Source organism: Giraffa tippelskirchi, chromosome 12 (genome assembly GCF_054371585.1).
Source record: "Giraffa tippelskirchi isolate mGirTip1 chromosome 12, T2T-mGirTip1v1.2.pri, whole genome shotgun sequence".
Classification (NCBI taxonomy): domain Eukaryota; kingdom Metazoa; phylum Chordata; class Mammalia; order Artiodactyla; family Giraffidae; genus Giraffa; species Giraffa tippelskirchi.
In genome coordinates, this window is record NC_137286.1 from 90,332,626 (window position 1) to 90,352,379 (window position 19,754).

The 19,754-nt window shown below is 37.8% G+C and overlaps 1 protein-coding gene across 9 annotated transcripts in view; it reads right to left on the reverse strand.

Moving 5' to 3' along the window:
* CAB39L (calcium binding protein 39 like) overlaps positions 1-19,754 on the reverse strand; it is a 90,291-nt gene that overhangs the window by 33,845 nt on the left and 36,692 nt on the right. For all 9 annotated transcript variants that reach the window (XM_081547564.1, XM_081547566.1, XM_081547573.1 and 6 more), the window contains 3 exons: positions 15,994-16,134; positions 12,179-12,343; positions 6,371-6,489 (listed from right to left, as the gene is read on the reverse strand). In XM_081547564.1, the coding sequence (XP_081403690.1) occupies positions 6,371-6,489; positions 12,179-12,343; positions 15,994-16,134 (425 nt within the window). The remainder of the gene's footprint in view (positions 1-6,370; positions 6,490-12,178; positions 12,344-15,993; positions 16,135-19,754) is intronic.

The window sequence follows — 19,754 nt, forward strand, 5'->3', positions numbered from 1 at the left end:
GTTTATTGCTTGCTATATAAAGAAGTGCTCCATAAGTTAAGTACCTTAAGTTTCAAATCCCAAGAACATTAATATCCTTAGGTTTGGTAAAGAATCAATATTTACCTCATCTATTTTATTCTACTTGTGGATAAGGGTCTCAAGGACAAGGATCATGACAAATCACTATGTTCTCCACAACAACAAACTTAGTGGCAGGTTGCTGATAAAAGTTATTCCAATGAATGTAAATCATTATTTTATAGAACTGAACCATATCTTCCTTCTGATTTGCTGTTTAGATCATATGCACACATGCATGCTCAGTCCCTCAGACATATCCGATTCTTTACAACCCCAAGGACTGTAGCCCACCAGGCTCCTCTCTCCATGGAATTTTCCAGGCAAGAATACCGGAATGGGTTGCCATTTCCTACTCCAGGGGATCTTCCTGACCCAGGGATTGAACTCGAGTCTCCTGCATCTCCTGCATTGGCAGGCAGTTTCTTTACCACTGAGCTATCTGGGAAACCACATGGGAAGTCTGGACCATATAGTTAACTGTGTCAGTGTGGAGAAGGCACGCTATTTTACATGCATGGTTATTCAAATAATAGCACAGAAGATCTGTTTCAAATTTAATAAAAGCCAAAGTGTAAGAGCACTTATCTCATCTGGTGGTGAGCTACAATAAATAAATATTACACATAAAATGACCTGAAGAAAGATCCTGTGCAAGACTATCTCAGTTTAAGAATGCAGATTATATTATGTAAGGAGAAAAATGACTTTTATTGCTCCTGATAGAAGAAACAAGGGCAGCCAGCACTAGGAAAAGCATCAAAACAAAAGTGGCCTTTTCAAGCTGACCCATGTCCTTTTGATATCACTCCCATTAGTTTATGAACATTTCCTTGCTTTCTGGCCATCCTGTACATTTCCTAACACGGACCTGGAATTAGCCATTTCTACAAAGGACTCTGGCTCCTTTGAGTTAGAAATGGTTCTTAGAAACTACAGCCTGAATGCTAGGGATACTCATTAACATTGGGTCATTACTGCTTCTAGGCCTTTTCAATGGACAGTGTTAGCTTGCTATTTTTTAAAGTAAGTACATGTTTCTAGATTAGAAGCAAAACTTCTTGATTATATTGAGGAGGCCAAGTGTTTGCTGAAAGATATTTAATAAAACTTTTCCTAGTGTTTTTTTATACATCCTATGTAGAAGTACTTAAAAAACATTGATGCTTGATTAAAAGTACAATTATATAAGATGTATGAAAACACACTAAGTTCACTAGTTCATAATGATACTACAAAAAAAAACCAGAAAAAATAAGTGGGGGTGGTTGTTGGGAAGATAGAGGAAATAAACACAGCAAAATATCAATGGTCATGAAGGTTGGGACATGGGATTTCTTTGTTCTGTCTTTTGTATATGGTTGAAAAAAGTTTTGCAATAAAATTTTTAAAAATAAGATTATTAGGAGAAATTTATTATTTTAATATTGGACTTGGAACATCTTCCACTGGCAGTGGTTCTTTATGGATCACTGAGAGCAGTTTAGCAACCTCGTTCTCAAATTCTCTCAGTATCCTGGAATGTCATTTGCATGGGCCAGGAGAAAAGTTTGTCTAAAGTGAGAAAGTCCTTTTAAATAACCTTTTCATAAACTTTGGGCTCCAAATCCTTTCACCACATTTTGTATCCCATATCCAAATGATTCTCCTTGATAGACAAGAATCAACTTCTTTCTGTCTCACATTCTTTATGGTTAAACTGAGGTCCAATATAGCATGTTACTACCATATTCCTAAATAACATCATTGTTTGATATATGAATGCACTAGTCAAGTTATGTTCTAAGTTTTCGAGCAACTTTACAAGAGATAATTCAGTAAAAATGCTGACCTTTACCAAACGGCTAACTAAACTTCAGGCATTTCAAGGTAACCTAGAAAATGGTAATGGGGAAAGTTGATTCAGGTGCAGTGGTTCCATTTAAGGCTTCTTTTTGTCTACTCTGTCCTCAGGGTCTTCTATAATTTCCTCGCCCTTCCTATCTGAAGCGCTTCAAGTCTTTTTAAGGATGTATTAATGGTTAAGATAGAATTTAGAATCAGATCTGGACTGAAAAATTGGCTGTCACTCAGTTGTATATATAACCTTGAGCAATAGCCTTACTGTAAGATTCAATTTCCTCATCTGTAAAATAATGAGGATAATACGTAGTCCTCAGAGTATTGATAGAAGGATTAAATGAAATAGCATAAGTAAAGACACTGAATGTAATACCTGGCACACAGCAAACACTCAATAAATGGTATCTATAAAGCAGGACGTGAAGGAATGAGTTTAAAGTTTGAGTTACAAAATAAAGGAAGAATCATTATAATAGAGACAAAAACTAGAGAACTCATCACCAAATTGTTGATAATTGTTTCTTTGGGAGGGAATAGGGTATACACCCCTTTCTATATTATAGATTTCTAAAATGTTTGAAGTTTTAAAAATAATAAATTTTTTAGTTATTTGGCTGTGCTGGGTCTTAGTTGCGGCATGCAGGATCCTTTGTTGCAACATGCAGGATCAGGAGAATCCCATGGACAGAGGAGCCTGGAAGGCATGCAGCCCATGGGGTCGCAAAGAGTCGGGACACGACTGAAGGCCTCAGCATGCACACCCACACGTGGACTCCTTAGTTGCAGCATGTGGGGTCTAATTCCCTGACCAGGGGTCAAACCCGGGCCTGGTGCATCGGGAGTGTGGAGACTTTGCCACTAGACCACCAAGTCCACGAAGTCCCCTCCTCTTCATTAATCTGAATTCCTAAAGCTTAACAATAATAATTTTCATGTGTTTATAGCTTCCTTTGTAAGAAGACACTAAATCCATATCTTTAGCAGAGGCACTCTATCTGGTGCAGCTCTTTCACAAGATAAATACAAGGCAATTGCCATCATCTGACTGCTATTCAGTGACAGCAATTACAGAAAGGAGATCCTCCAAATAAATAATTCCCACTCTGAGAATGCAGTTCGTGGAGTTGTGTGTCTCCTTTCACATAATGACCTCACTGCGGAAGATACCATCTTAAACCGTCCACACCACTTCTCTTCCACATCAGCTGACGTGCTCTCCAATATATTTTTAGGAGGACAACATATTTCAGCATTGTCAAGGGATCACTTATTTACAAGCTAACTCCATTTTATTTTTTTAAAGGAGATGAACTTAAAATAATTTATTTAGTTTTGGCTGCACTGGGTCTTCATTGCTGTGCCTGGGCGTTCTCTAGGTGCGGCAAGCAAGGGCTACTCTCTGCTTGCAGTGCTCAGGCTCCTCATTGCAGTGGCTTCTCTTGCTGTGGAGCACGGGCTCTAGGGCGTGCAGGCTCAGCAGTTGTGCTGCACGGACTTAGTTGCTCCATGGCATGTGGAATCTTTCTGGACCAGGGATCGAACATGGAGGGGTCCCTGCACTGGCAGGCTAATTTAACCACTTGACCACCAGGAAAGTCCTGCAAGCCGACTTCAAATGACTATTAATTTGTCTTCACTTGTTGAAACACAAATCTGATATTTTTCTCCCAAAACAATCCAATGGCTTCCCATTTCCTACAGGATAATGTCAGATGCTTTAGCTTAACACTTTAGAATCTCCAGATGGGGGTACAAATTGACCATTTCAGCCTTTTCCACCAATGACCAGGTGTGCGGATCACATCCCATTAAATCTTGTAGATCCACCTGAGCTGGAAATGAACACTTCCTTTTACAGTATTATTCTGACATTTATGTATGGTCTTAATCATATTTGTTCAAAATTTTACTCAGTGTGAACTGCCGCTCTTAAGAGGGATAGTAATAATAATTTTTTAGACTAGTAGTTACCAAGTAGAGTACCATGTGCTCAGTGCTAAACTCTGCAGAAACTACCTCACTAAAAGACTCACAATGACCTACTGAAGTAGGTATTATTATTGTCTTCATATTGCAATGAGGAAATCAAGACTTAAGGAAGTTAGGTAACTTGCCCAAAGTCTTAGCAAGTAAATAGCAGAACCCTGACTGGACACGCAAATCTGTCTGACAATGCATATAATGTAACATTATTTCGTGCAAAGGTAATATTATGAATTTTACTCTTACTTTACAGATAAGGAAACTGAGACTTGGTGGAAAGCTTCAGAGACTCGCCCAAGGTCACAGAGATAAGAAGTGCAAGAGACCAGAAAGAGGAATAATCAGAGAACAAAAAAGAGTTCTTATAAATTAAAAATAGGGTAGTTGAAAGGAAAATTCAGTTGAGTTTATCTTCAATGGAAGATACAATTAAGAACATCTTCTGACTAGTGAGACAAAAAGACAAACAGAAAACAGAAGAGTTAAGAAATCAGTCCCAGAGATTTTGCTTTGACTAACAGGAGGTCTAGAAGGTAAGGACAGCGAATATGGAAGGGAATAAATTTTCAAAAAAACCCTAAGGGACAGAGAATGTTAGCTGTCTGCAGAAATTCTTTTTCCTCTTCTTCCTGGGCACCAACTACATTTCTCAGGTTCTCGTAAGAATTAAGAGGCCAAGTGACTAAGTGCTCTCAAATGGAATGTGAGTGGGAGTAACACAAGCCATTTCCAGGCCTGGCTCATAAATCCTCCCAAGTATTTTTGCCTTCCTGTGGGCTAAACTGGCAATCAACAAAGTGATCTTAGGAAGCACAGTTTGAAGGAACCCCTGCTGACCTAGAACATCTGTTCTTCTCTATTATGTGAGAAATACATTTATTTTGTAGTGGGGCCACTACATTGTGGGGTCTATTTGTCATAAAGCTTAAGGTTTCTTATAATTCTAAACTACCTTAATACATCATATAAGTATATTGCCCTTTCCAGAATTTAAAGACTTAATTCTCCAGTAAAAACAATATTTTGTATGGAAAAACAAAGTAATAGTACATTACGTAGCTATAATAATATAAACGTGACTTCTTAATAAACAAAAAATTGTGATAAAGGATATTGGGAGGGTGAGGGGAGGGAAAATGGAGTAGTAGTGGTGGTGGAAAAACTAAATTGTCACCTAGTCCATGAGAAATTTAACAGATATTTTTTAAAATTGGCAAATCAAAACTTGGTAAAAGCTCCTAATTCATAATACAGAGGTAAATACCAGATGAACAAATAAAAAAGATGAAAGTGGTTGTCTTTGGTCAATGGGACTGAAGAATGGAGAAGGAAGAGGCAAAGAGCTGCTGTTCGTTGATATCTCCGGTTAATTCATTTGGCTGCACCGGGTCTTAGCTGTGGCATGTGGGATCTGGTTCCCTAACCAGGGATTGAATCTGGGCGCCCTGCATTGGGAAGGTGGAGTCTTAGCCACCGGATCACCAGGGAAGTCCCTATATCTGGTTTTTAAACTATGTGGCACGTATTATTTTGATACAATTAAATGTTTTAAAATGCACAAGGACTTGGGAATTGAAAACAGATGAGATGGACTAGGTATGGAATAGCATGTGAAGTTCAAAACGGTAAAGCAGAAAGCAGAGAAGAGGAGACAAAAGACAAAAGGCTGCTATTCCCAAGCCTTGCTCCATCCATATTTCTGATTGTAGGAGTTAGAGTAGCCTTACAATGCCCAAGAAACCTTTGTAAATGACCAAACATAAAAAGTCATGATCGGGGATTTTATTATCTGACTAGACTTTAGGTTTTTGGCTGCCCTGTGGTCCCATATACATACAGTGATATTTATTCTGTCCCCACATGAAAGCATGTCACCTGAGTAGAAGCTAACCATCGAAAGGATATTGTATGCATGTGTCCGTGTCTGTGTATATTTGTGTAATGAGGGGATTCAATCTTATGTAAAGAGGGTAAAGTGTGAATGTAAAAGTGTTAGTTGCTCAGTTGTGTTCGACTCTTTGCAACCCCATGGACTGTATCCCACCAGGCTCCTCTGTCCATGGAATTCTCCAGACAAGAATACTGGAGTGGGTAGCCATTCCCTTCTCCAGGGGATCTTCCCAATCTGGTGATTGAAGCCGGGGCTCTCGTAGGAAGATTCTTTACCATCTGAGCCACTAGTGAAGCAAAGAGGGTAAGTGGGCAGCCAGAAAGAGGGTGGATTGGGAAGTGTAAACTATTATGTAATAGGTAGAGAAGACAGGAAAGGGGAGGAAAGAGAGGGAGTAGGTGGAAGGAATTTTACCTAGAAAGCATTTTGTTGCAGCCTGAACAATCACAGAGACATAGATTTGGAGGGCTGACTTCAAGCATAGCAAATATGAATCCAAAAGGGAACTGATCATATCTCATATGATGCTAATGCTATCTACTTTTAACAACTTTTCCAAACTCAGACCTACTTTAAAGGAAAGCATGTACCTACCCTTTGAGGAGCATAAACAGGATGTGAGGATGAGCGCTAATGTACTCCACGGTAGGAATCCGAGTGCCTATCTGTCTTCTCAGGATGTTGTTAAATATATGGGTCACATCCTTTTTTCCCTGTTAAAGAAACAAACAACCATTAAGTTGTATATTTTAAATGGGTGAACTGTATGGCATGTACATTATTTCAAAAGCTGTTTATATACAAACACACACACACTCAGTCCATTTAATATGATAGTTTCCCACTTGTGCATTCTTTGACTTCATTTGTCTAAAGATGGGTACAAAAATAAATAAACAACCAGAGTCAAGGCCAAATAAAATCAATGCCCTACACACATAGAAAGCATTTCAAATCATTAAATGCATGAAGTACAGTCAAAGCTTGTGTCTAAAGGCTTTATGATCTCAATTTTTACAGTGATAAAACCAAAGGTTAAGGACTACTTTTTAATCAGGGTTGGGGAACAGAAAAAGATCTCAAGGGGATAGAAAGTTTCAAACACTTAGGACTATAACCTGGCTTATTGAGAAGCTGATTCTAGAGTGCTTTTTTTGCTTTTGTTTTTTTAACATAGCAATAAATAATCATTAGTGATTAAATTATCACAGTAGGAAGTTTTCTGCATTTTGGAGCTGCCTTCTAATTCAACCTGAACAGTTGACTGTATCCACCCTATTTTTGCAAGGCACACCTGCCTTTAAAATGAATGCATGGACTCTTACATACAATATGTTTTCATCCTTTGATCTCTTATCACACTGTGTTTCAAAACATCAAAGATTCTAAGGCTGTGTCTTGAATACTGGCCAAACCTCAAAAACCATAGCTCTGAGTTTGATCCTGAGCCCATAAAGCATAAAGCTTGCAATCTCAGCCATAACTCTTTTTTTTTTTTTCCTTTGGAACTCATAAGAATATGCTGAAGTAATTTTTTTTCCTGTCAGCATCTTTAAGGCTTAAAGGATTAGACAAAAATTTATGGTTATAAAGTAATGAGATTTTCTTTTTAAACAATTTTAACCCAAAGATCTATCTTCTAATGAGCCCTTGTTCACATCACAGCAGGGTCTTCCAGTATTTTCCTCACCCCACTGGACGGACTACTTTCCTCCTGATTTCCAAAGAAGGAAGTGGGTTTGTCACACAGATTGCTAAATTAGTCTCTGCTACTCAATCTAAACCAATGCCTTGGGCCACCATCATTGTTGTCAGCTCTGGATTTTAAATCCCTGCTCCTAGCTCCTCTCAACTTTTGTTCATTGTCTTGTCTTCTACAACCAGTTATTTCCTCAACTAGCTCTTTTATATATGGTTTATCCCAAGTGTAGAAAACTGCCTCTTCTCCTTCATTCAACATATTATTAGTACATAGTTCTTTTATCAAGGCCTTAAGGGTAACGAAGGATAATTGCAGCACACTGCAGAAACAACTTCCAATTGAATCCCACACATCACTATTGTTAAAGATTCCTCAGCATTTCTGATTATTTTTTTCCTTAAGCCCCTTCCTCTGTCATGGTTCTGGAGCCATCAATCTCCCTTATTCCATACCCTTTTCCTATCTCTCTTCTATTTCCTTCTACTATCAAAGTTAGCCAATGAGAGGACATTTCTCAAATTTCTGTTATTTTACTCTGCAAAAGGAATCTAAGCTCTTTTCTTTCAGTCTTTTCCTTCCAAACACTGCCTGGAGACCTCACTTTTCACAGTGAATAAAAAAGCCCATGTAGGTGTCTTCTAAACAAAGGGTCTGTTTTTCTCTGTAAGCAATGCTCCATCTTTTTAGGCTATCTAGCAAAAGCTGCAGCCCATCCCTAAAGAGATAATTTTCCTTTCCTGTTATAAAAATACACCAAAGATTTTACAATCAAATGACTTTACAATCAAAGAGATGTGAGTTTGATCCCTGGGTGGGAAGATTCCCCAGAGAACGGCATGGCAACCCACCCCAGTATTCTTGCCTGGAGAATCCCATGGACAGAGGAGACTGGAGGGCAACAGTCCATGGGGGTCGCACAGAGTCGGACATGATCGAAGTGACTTAACATGCAAAACACACTTTTTAATGTGGATACTTTAAGCTTGAGAAGAAAAGTTGCTGCCTGTGAGCTGATCTTTTACACTTCCAGTCCATAGAAATGGATAGTACATTTCTGCAAGTAGTCTAATAATGCTAGTAATGGTGCATTCTTTCTGAAAATACTGTATGTAATTGGTGGAATACTTAAAACTAGACTGTTTTCATCTTTAACTGTTTTTCATTCATTCATTCAACCAAGAAGCACTTATAAGTATTTATTTTCTGTGGGCTTGATTGAGGAGGACAGCTTCACCTACTGAATATCACAATCATTTATAACTATGTTCTAGGTGACAGTTGAATGAACAAAGTCAAGAGCTGTCTGGTCAACTACACCTCAATAAAGCTGGAAAAAAAAACTGCCTGCAATTATCATGATAGCAAGCCTTCATAGTGATAGTATTGAGTCACCAGGGAAAATTATTACATCTAGTACATCATTTTGGAGGACAGGCACATCTACAATGCATTTTATAAAGAAAATGTAAAGTAAGCCACAAAAGTACTACTTATCTACTTATCTCTCTCCATTTGAAGAGTTAACTTAATCTTCAGCTACACGGAAAATTCAAATATTCAGAAAAATAAATATTTTTCCCCAAGGATTTTAGAGAGTATAATTTTACTCTACTTGATAATGTAGAAGTCCATTTTTAGCCAATTTAATGACTTAATTCCCAAATAATTTTAAAGTAAACTTTCTTACTGTTCCTCTTTTGTTACCTAAGTCAATGCAGCACAAAGATGTGAAACATACAAAGTTTTTCTTTGGTCTACTCCCATCTCCTCAATTCTTGGTGAGCACTTTGAACCTATGCTATTCTGTGGTTGCTCAAGGCTTCACCAGGTCACCGGACCCGACAATATTTCACCCTTGATTCAGTCTTCAAAACATAACCAACCTTGGTCATAGTCCTTCCAGCATCCCACTGCAAATTAGGCTAATCTCATAAACTAACTCAAGCTAAATTAATGATGATAATAGCTTAATACACTGCTGCTTTCAGGGAAACACGCAAAACAATAGGAAATTTATAGAAATCTAACACCATATTCTAAGAGCAGGGGAGTTTCCCATTTACGGTCACTCACCAACCAAATTTAAAACTAAAATAATAAACAAAGAAACAAACATCAAGGGTTATAACAAAAATAAACCAGATTATATTTAACTTAAGTTTGAGAAGGAGAGAAGATGAGAATATACTATTTGGCATCTATATATTTGCATATGTATTTAGTGTTCTTCCATAACACATATATGTATGTATATTTTACTTAGTTTAATATTTAAAAACAATGCTGTAAGTTCATATTATTCCTATGTTATAGATGGTTAAGTTTAGTCTCAAACAGGCTATGTTGCTAACTATCAAATGGCAGAGCAGGGCCTCCATAAACAATCCTAAATCTAAGTCAAGAGTTTCTCCACTATGCGCAGTTCCTTCAAATGTCCTTAATACCTCATTTTAAACTAAATTAAGGAAACATGAAAGTACATAAACACAGTGATAAAACTACACTTTAATTTCACTGCTACTGCTAAGTCGCCTCTGTCGTGCCCGACTCTGTGCGACCCCACAGACAGCAGCCCACCAGGCTCCGCCATCCCTGGGATTCTCCAGGCAAGAACACTGGAGTGGGTTGCCATTTCCTTCTCCAATGCATGAAAGTGAAAAGTGAAAGTGAAGTCGCTCAGTCACATCCGACTCTTCGCGACCCCATGGACTGCAGCCTACCAGGCTCCTCCGTCCATGGGATTTTCCAGGCAAGAGTACTGGAGTGGGGTGCCATTGCCTTCTCCGTTAATTCCACCAAGTCTGGTTTAACAAAAAAAAAAGGAAATGGAGAGGGGCTTCCTAGGCGATCCAGAGGCTAAAACTGCACACTCCCAATGCACAGGGCCCTTGTTTGATCCCTGGTCAGGGAACTAGATCCCACATGCTGCAACTAAGACCCGGTGCAGCCAAAATAAATAACTAAATATAAATATTTTTTTAAAGGGAAATAGGGAGCAAGATGGGGCGGGAGAATGACAAGCCAGGCAAGAAGAAAAAGTAAGAAAGGAGATAATTGAGCAGAAAATGTCAAAGTTAGAGAAACAGATAAGGGAGGGAAGGAAGAAAAAGACACATGTTTCTCCCATCCAAGTATTAACCAGGCCCAACCCTGCTTAGCTTTGGAGATCGGACAAGATTGGGTGCATTCAGAGTGGCATGGCCATAGGCAAGGCAGGGGGCTCTAAAAGGAAGGCTGAGTTGAAATCTGGGCCCTATGGGGCCCTCAGTCAGTGTTGTTCATAGTCAAACACACAGAGCAGTCTTGCCCTGCATTCCTCCTCCTCAGCTCTAGTTGGCCAAAATCTTCTCCCATCTAAGCCATCCAGAGAACTGTGAGCTAGTATTTCCACACATCCGCAGAGCCCCGACCTTATCTTGGTCTATCACTGTAATGAGTTTCCTTTTACTTCCTCGGTGACAAAACTAAAGCAATTTACTTCAGAAATCTCCATTCTCTTCTATCTCTGAGAATTAATGGAGATCCAAGCGCTTGCCTGACAGTATGTAAAGCCTGATAGCAGTTAACAAAACAACAATCAAATCAAAATCAAGATTTCCATCATGAAATGTGTCTCACAACCACACATTTTATTGAGAAGCCACTGTTCTAAGTTAGATATACCATAGATAATAAAATGCTTACACATATTCACCCCTTATGTTTCTAGATCTAAATTGTTTTACATATTACTTAGGTAATTTGGTATAACTCCTTTCAAAAATGAGAGAAATATCCTATATTAGTAGCATTTAACAAAATTCTTAAATCATTGGTATAAATGTTTTAATTAAAGAAACAGGCCTGGGAGATCCTACATTTGAATCTCTGCTTAGGCTCTTAGTGACCTAGTGACTTCGGGGAAATTACTTAATATCTTTAAACTTTAAGGTCTTCATCCATAAATCAAGGCTAATAATTTAGTACTGATCATATACAGGTTGTTTTAAGAATAAAATGAGGGACTTCCCTGGTGGTCAGTGGCTAAGACTCCGTGTTCCCAATGCAGGGGATCTGGGTTCAATCCCTAGTCGGGGTTTGATTCCTGATCAGGGAACTAGATCCCACATGCCCCAATTAAACCTGGCAAGCCAAATAAATAAATATTTTTTAAAACTTAAAAAAAAAGAATTAAACAAGAAGAGTACTTAAAAACTGTACAACGTTCAGTAAGCACTCAACAAGTTATCTTTTATTATCGACCATTAACTTCACTACTTAGCTGCACAAAACTTAACTATGGTATACCTTTTGCTTTTTTTAAAAAAAAAAAGATTAAGGTGATTTTAGAAGTTTTAGTGGGGAAAATGGGATTTTTAAAAAATATATGAATAGTAATAATTTGGCCATGTGATGCAAACAGCCGCCTCATTGGAAAAGACCCTGGTGCTGGGAAAGACTGAAGGCAAAAGGAAAAGAGGGCCGCAGGATGGGATGGTTGGATGGCATCAGCAACTCCATGGACATGAACTTGGGCAAACTCCTGCAGAAAGTGAGGGCCAGGGAGGCCTGGCGTGCTGCAGTCCACGGGGCCGTAAAGAGTCGGACACAACTTAGTGACTGAACAACAACAACAGTAACAAAACATGACAGTCAAATATTGGTAGTCATGTGTATAAAAATTGAAAAGCACAACTGTCATCCTTTGGCAGATAGTGTACCTCAAAGTCTATCAGCTGCAGGTCGGTTATGAGTGTCACCAGCAGCCCGGTGTTGTAGAGCTCCTGTGAGAGCTGGGCCACAGCTTCCATTGGGGGCTCCTTGTCAGTTGTCCCACACAGAATTTCTTTCATCGCTTGCAGTGATTTTGACACTTCTTCTGAAGCCTAGGGACCAAAACATATGCTAATAGTTAAGAGTGAAAAAAAATTTCAGGCTACAAACAAACAAAAAACACTTCTTGAGCCCTGCTTATTTATTTACTTTTAAAATTCTGTATAATTATTATTTTTTATTAATTGAATGATAACTGTTTTACAGTGTTGTGTGAGCTTCTTCTGTACAACACCGTGAATCAGCTATATATCCCCTCCCTCCTGAACCTTCCCTCCACCCACCAACACCCCACCAACCCCATCCCCCGCCACCCTCCAGGTCATCACAGAGCACTCAGCTGAGCCCCCTGTGCTATATAGCAGCTTCCCACTAGTTACCTAAAGATTAAAGAACTCAATACAGTTACAAACAAACAAAAGCCATGTAGTAGGCACTGTATTTGGGTTTTTTTTCTAATATTACTGAAATTAATTTATAAAAGAGAGATCTTTAGTATTTCTACTTGGTTAATATAATTGAAATGATCTTTCTTTAAATCATATTCATAGTGAACTTTGCTAGCAATTAATTATAAATTTAACTCTTGGAAATTAAATTCAATCCATGTTGAAGACTTATCAGTAGCAAGTAGTCTTTTTTAAAGCATTTGTTAATGATTTTCAACAAATCCCTATGATTCTGATTTTTTAAAAATGGAATAGGTACAAAATCGTATATTGTCAAAACCCATAAGCTTTGTCAATCCACTGATCTCTTACACATAACCATTATCTTTTTGTTATCTATGAAGCTTAAAAAAAGAAAAAAGCAAAAAAATCTCACTACATTCTAAAGAAAAATAGGAGACGGACTTCCCTGGTGGTCCAGCGGCTAGTACTCCACCCTTCCAATGCAGGGAACCCAGGTTCGATCCCTGGTCAGGGAACTAGATCCCACATGCTGAAACTAAGAGTTCACATGCCACATCTAAAAACTCCACATGCTGCAACTAAGATTCAGTGCAGCCAAATTAATTAATTAAAAGAATAATAGGAGAACCTATAGAGGAAGAAAGTATATCAGTGAGTAGGGCCTGAGAGAATGAGGTGCTGAAAAGATTCTGAAATTAGATAGTGGTGATGGGTACACAACCTTCTGAATAAACTAATAACCACTGAATTGCACACTTTAAAATGGTAGATTGTATAGTATCTTAATTATACTAAAAAAATTATAGCAAAAAATTTTAAAAAGCAGGTAAGGAAAACGAACAGGCAAATCAGTTAACACTTTGCTGAATATTTTAAAGTAGGTATAGTTTTAGTACTTTCAAGTATTGTACTCTAATCATTATAATTAAAGAAGGAAATAAAGAATAAGGCAAAATAATAAAAAACTAACTCATAGTAGTTATTAATTAAAAAATTAATTTCCAGATACATTTCATGATATGACTGAAGAAATCCTTAATTTATTAAAGGTAAGAAGTTTTCTTAAATTGTGATATATACCTATAGAAGATTACTTTAAACATATATAGACTTTAGAATAATTATAAAGCAAACACTTGTATGGCCAAAACAGAGGTCAAAAAAGAGAACATTTTTAGCATCCCAGAAGCCACCTGAATGCCCTCTTTTCAGTCTAGAAGTAAATCTTTTTTATGTCTTTGATGACAATCACTTATTTACTTTTCTTTACAGGTTTTTTAAAAATCTATGTTTGTTTCCCAAAACAACATAGCTTAGTTCTGCTGATTTGGAATAGTCCCTGTACCCTCTTATGATTTGTTTCTTTCACTCAACACTGTATTTGCAAGGCTCATTCTTTCTGCTGTATGTCGCAGCAGTTCTTTAAATTCACTGTTCTATAGTATTCCATTGATAGCTGGACCGCAACTTCTCAGTTTCACTGTTGATGGACATCGAGGTATTTCCACTGATGGGTTACTATGAACAACAATACTATGAACATTCTTGACAACGCATCCTGGTGCACGCGTGCAAGAACATCTCTAGAGTTTACACAAGGAGGGACTTGCAGGGTCTTAGAGCATGCACGCAGGGCAGTGTGGGGTTGCCGGTGTGATCGGTCGTGTCCGACTCTTTGCGGCCCCATAGACTGCAGCCCGCTAGGCTCCTCTGTCCATGGGATTCTCCAGGCAAGAATGCTGGAGTGGGTTGCCATTTCCTCCCCCAGAGGATCTTCCCCACCCAGAGATCAAACCGCATCTCCTGCGTCTCCTGCATTGCAGGCAGATTCTTTACCGCTGAGATCCCAGGGAAGCCCCAGTCACTTTAGAGACAAACTGAATATGTAGGATTCAATGTCCCTTTGAGGGAATAACTAAGATACTAAAAACAGCTTCCTCTGAGGAAGCGCTGCTCAGTAGGACTTTGAAACAATGTTAAGCAGAGGCTGCACTGGGTGTTCCTGGAGGGCCAGCGGTGACCACTCGATGCTTCCAGTGCAAGGGTCAGTCCCTGCTTGGGGAACTAAGAGCCCGCCTGCCGCTGTGCTGTGGCCAGAAAGAGAGAAAAGGCGGCACCGTAGTAGAAACTGTCAGATGATCTTTAAACACAAACTTTTTACCCTTCATGTATAACATTATACACAGTATAACACGTTAGACGTTTAACCGTAAAACCCTTTAGATGGTTTTTTTTCATGCTGAATTTTTTCCTCCTAGTTTTATTGAAATATAATTGACATATAGCCCTGTATAAGTTTCAGGTGTACAGCATAATGATTTGACTTACATACATCATGAAATGATTATCACAATAAGGTTATCCATCACTGCATACAGATACAAAATTAAAGAAACAGAGGAGAAAAAAGTTTTTTTCATTGTGATGAGAACTCAGGATTCTCTTAACAACTTCCACATATAACATACAGCAGTGTTAATCACATTTATCATGCTGCACCTTATATTCCTAGTACTTTCTTACCTTTCAACCGGAAGATTGCCTACATCCAATTCCTTCTTCCCAACACCCCTGCCTCTGGTAACCACAAATCTGATCTCTTTTTCTGAGTTTGTTTGTTCATATGTTTTTGAAGTATAATTGACCTATAACACTATGTCAGTTTCTGTTACACAACATAGTGATCCTACATTTCTATACATTTCTAAAATGTATAAGTCTAGTTATAATCTGTGGCCATACAAAGACACTACTTAGTTATTAACTATATTCTCCACACTGTCTCTTTCATGCCCACGCAACTGGAAGTCTGTACCTCTTAATCTCCTTCAACAATTCCTTCCCCCAACCCCAACTCCAACCCCACCTCCCCTCTGACAATAATTGTTTTTCCTTAATATTGTTTTGTTTTTTAGATTCCACATATAAGTGAAATTGCACAGTGTTTGTCTTTCTCTGACTTATTTCACTTAGCATAGTGAACCTCTAGGTCTATCCAAGTTGTTGCAAATGGCAAGATGTCCTTTCCTTTTTATGACTGAGTAATATTCTGTTACTCCTTAAGTCTAGAGGATCCAAGGTTGGTCTGAGGCTCTAGAAAATGAATGAAGAGTTCAAGACAACAGATTCAATAATTATCAATGGCATAAGACCTGAAACCAATTTAAACACATTCACAAAGACCCTGCGAGTGCATCATAGACCATGTTTAGGATTCTTCATTAAGCTTTTACATTGGCTTTTGGTCTATTCATGTATTTTAATAATAACATTATTGTTTTAGCTCATACCTTATCTGTCTTTTTGTCTTGCTTTTCCAAAATGGCCAAGTTGTCTCTCAGAATTTTCACGATTTCTGCTGGATTTTTTTGTGATTTACTAAACAGAGGCATTTTTTCATCTGTAGAAATCTCTTCATGTAATATAGAATGCTAAAAACAAGTAAACAAACAAAAATTATGATTCTAATTCTTAACATGATTAAATTGTTATACCAAAATGTCATGTTTTCAACAATCAATTCAGTAATATGGAACATTAAAATCGATCAAACTAAAACAAGTTTTAAGTTTCATGCCAAATTTAAGTTAATGTAAAATATTTCAAGAAAGATATTTTTTAAGGTTTATCTAAAAGTTTTTACTCAGAGTTTAATATCTTTCTTATAAGAGAAATTACAGATTTATGCAAGAATAGGAAAAGGAGTATTCTTAGAGAATAAGCTGATATTTAAAACTAGATATTTTGACTAAAGAGAGTGAAGAAGATGGTGATATTAATGATGATAAATAAAATAGAACATGTAAAACAAAAGTCAGACTAGGATCCACAAGCTCTGGTAAAGCAATATTTTAAAACATTCCACTCCAGAGCAATCACAAAATTACAATGTAAAATTATTTAGGATTTTTTTTTTTTTTTTACTCTTCAAATATTCAGCTGGCCTTACTCACTGATGAAATGAGGATTACCATGATGGGTGGGAGGGGGGAGGTGAGGAAGAGGGGAAAAGAAAAATCAGTTCTTCTTTTTGAGAACGTCTATTTGCATAGAGAAGAAAAAGCCAAATATAGCTGTTATCACCCTATTTATACTAAAAATGTGCTAGGGAAAAAGATCTAAATTAAAGGCTCCAGTTAGGAGAAACATATTTATTTGCTTTACATTTACTAGCAAAAACATGTCAAACATTACAGAAATATGATGTAATTAACCAAAAGCTCCCATTAACCAGTGATCCAGAGGTAACAACTATTATCAGCTTTTATACATATTCCTCCTGAATTTTTCTCTCTATATATAAAAATATATTTTTAAAACCAAAATATAATAATACTAAGAACAGTATTTTTCAGGCTATAGTATTTTTTTAGGCTTTCCCTGATGGAAGAAAGCAAAGAGAAACTAAAGAACCTCTTGGTGCAAGAGAAGAGTGAAAACGTTGGCTTAAAACAACATTCAAAAAACTAAGATCATGCCATCTGGGCCCATCACCTCATGGCAAATAGATGGGGAAGCAATGGAAACAGTGACAGACATTATTTGCTTGGGCTCCAAAATCACTGTAGACGGTGACTGCAGCCATGAAATTAAAAGGTGCTTGCTCCTTGGAAGAAAAGTTATGACAAATCTAGACAGTGTATTAAAAAGCAGAGATACCACGTTGCTGACAAAGTTCTGTCTAGTCAAGGCTGTGGTTTTTCCAGTAGTCATGTATGGATGTGAGAGCTGGACCATAAAGAAGGCTGAGCACCGAAGAATTGATGCTTTTGAACTCTGGTGTTGGAGAAATCTCTTGAGAGTCCCTTGGACTGCAAGGAAATCAAACCAGTCAGTCCTAAAGGAAATCAGCCTTGAATATTCATTGGAAAGACAGATGCTGAAACTGAAGCTCCAATACTTTGGCCACCTGATGCGAAGAGCCAACTCACTGGAAAAGACCCTTATGCTGGGCAAGATTGAGGGAAGGAGAAAGGGACAACAGAGGATGAGATGGTTGGATGGCATTACCAACTCAGAGGACATGAATTTGAGCAAACTCAGGAGATAGTGAAGGACAGGAAAGCCTGGCGTGCTGCAGTCCATGGGTCACAAAGAGTCAGACACAACTGAGCGACGGAACAACAACAACATCCATTATACAGACATATAATTACTAGAAGTATTTGGTAATTTCTTATTCAATTTTATTTAACCAATACCTCTATAGAAAGACTTCTGGGTTAACTTCATTTTTCCTCATATTTTTCTTATTAACAATAATGCAATTAATCAATGAAGAATATTACACACAAATGTATAACAGCAACTGATAGCAATACTCTAACCAGTTATGCATCCAGCATAAGCTTTGTTATGGTTCTAAACACTACATCCCCTAGATTCCTACTTCCCAAATCTGCTTCCCTAGGATTTCTGTCAAATCTCTGTGGTACCTGATATCCCTCCAAAAATTTTGTTCAGTATTTGTTGTTTGTGATCAAGAATTATAATGCTGGCATTCAACGTATCTGCTAAACAAACATGAGGTATTTAAATCCTAATCTAGTTCTGACTTGGTAATGGATCCACTATGATTCAGAAGTTATCATGCTTGTCTACATGTCATTTAAGTTTTTAATAAATGTTTTTTTAAACTAACTGTGAATTCATCTTGTCATAACATTTAACTCATATTTTTTCTATCTCACTCAGGAAGACATCAGGACAAATGTTGCCAAAGGCTCTGAGAAAGCCCACATACATTCTATCTGTTAGTACCAAGTAAGTTACCTTATTTTATTTTTTAATACATCCCCATGACTTACTTAGTTTATGACTGAAAGTTTTTACCTTTTGACCCCCTTCACCCACTTCACCCACACTCCACCCTCTGCCTCTGGCAACCACCAATCCATTCTGTGTAGCTATAAGCTTGGCTTCTGTTTCTTAGTTTTTTAGATTCCACATATAAGTGAGATCATATGGTATTTGTCTTTTTCTGATTTACTTCACTTAGCATAATACCCTCAAAGTTCCATCCTGGTTGTCACAAATGGCAAGATTGCACTCTTTTATGGCTGAATAATATTGTTTTACACACACACACACACACACCTCACACACACAGAACATCTCTTTATCCATTCATCCATAGATGGGCACTTAGGTTGTTTCCATTATCTTGGCTATTGTAAATAATGTTGCAATAAAGATGGGGTGCATAGTTCTTTATGAATTGGTGTTTTCATTTTCTTCAGATAAGTGCCCAGAAGTTGAATTGCTATACCATATGGTCATTCTATTTTTAATTTTTTGAGGAACCTTTATATTGTAAGGTTGATTCTTAAAGAAAGATAAAGCATCATATTTGAAATTAGATAGGCCAAATACAGTGAGCTCTCACTTATTCATCACTGGCCCACACCCATTCTGAGTCTAATTCTTAGCATCTATCAAGGCCAAAGATAAAGAGTGTAAGGTGGAGTTCTGAAAATGGTGCCTCCTTGGGATAATGTGGTACTAGTAATTTTTCCATAAATTCTACCTCAGAGTTTTTAGAACATGCATTATATTTCAGCAACACAAGAAGCAGGAACAAGAGAAGATGCCATGTTAGGTCCAACAGACCGACAATGCCCAGACGAATGCCCGCGGGGCACTGAAAACCAACTTGCCCTCCAGGTTAGTGGTGACAGTGGGCCACGCAGCAACACAGATATCAGATGACCGACACGGGCCCTGTTGTACTTTCCTCATTTACAAAGAAAGTAAACAGAATAAACAACAAATAACACAGGTTCTTTTTTTTTTTTAAAGCAGTACAAGAAAAGGGGATAAGTGTCCTGTGGACTTCAACAGGAAAGGTTACTTCCAGAATTAATTATCTGTAGGAGACAGAACAGAGATAACTGGGGGTGGGGAGGCAGGAAAGGAAAGGACTTAGACAAAAATAGAGGAGAACTGGTCAAGATAAAAGATCAACACATAATATACACACACACATACAGAAACACCCCCAGACGTAGCATGGCAATCCAGATCTGCGCAGGGCAGAAGTGACCCCATAGAA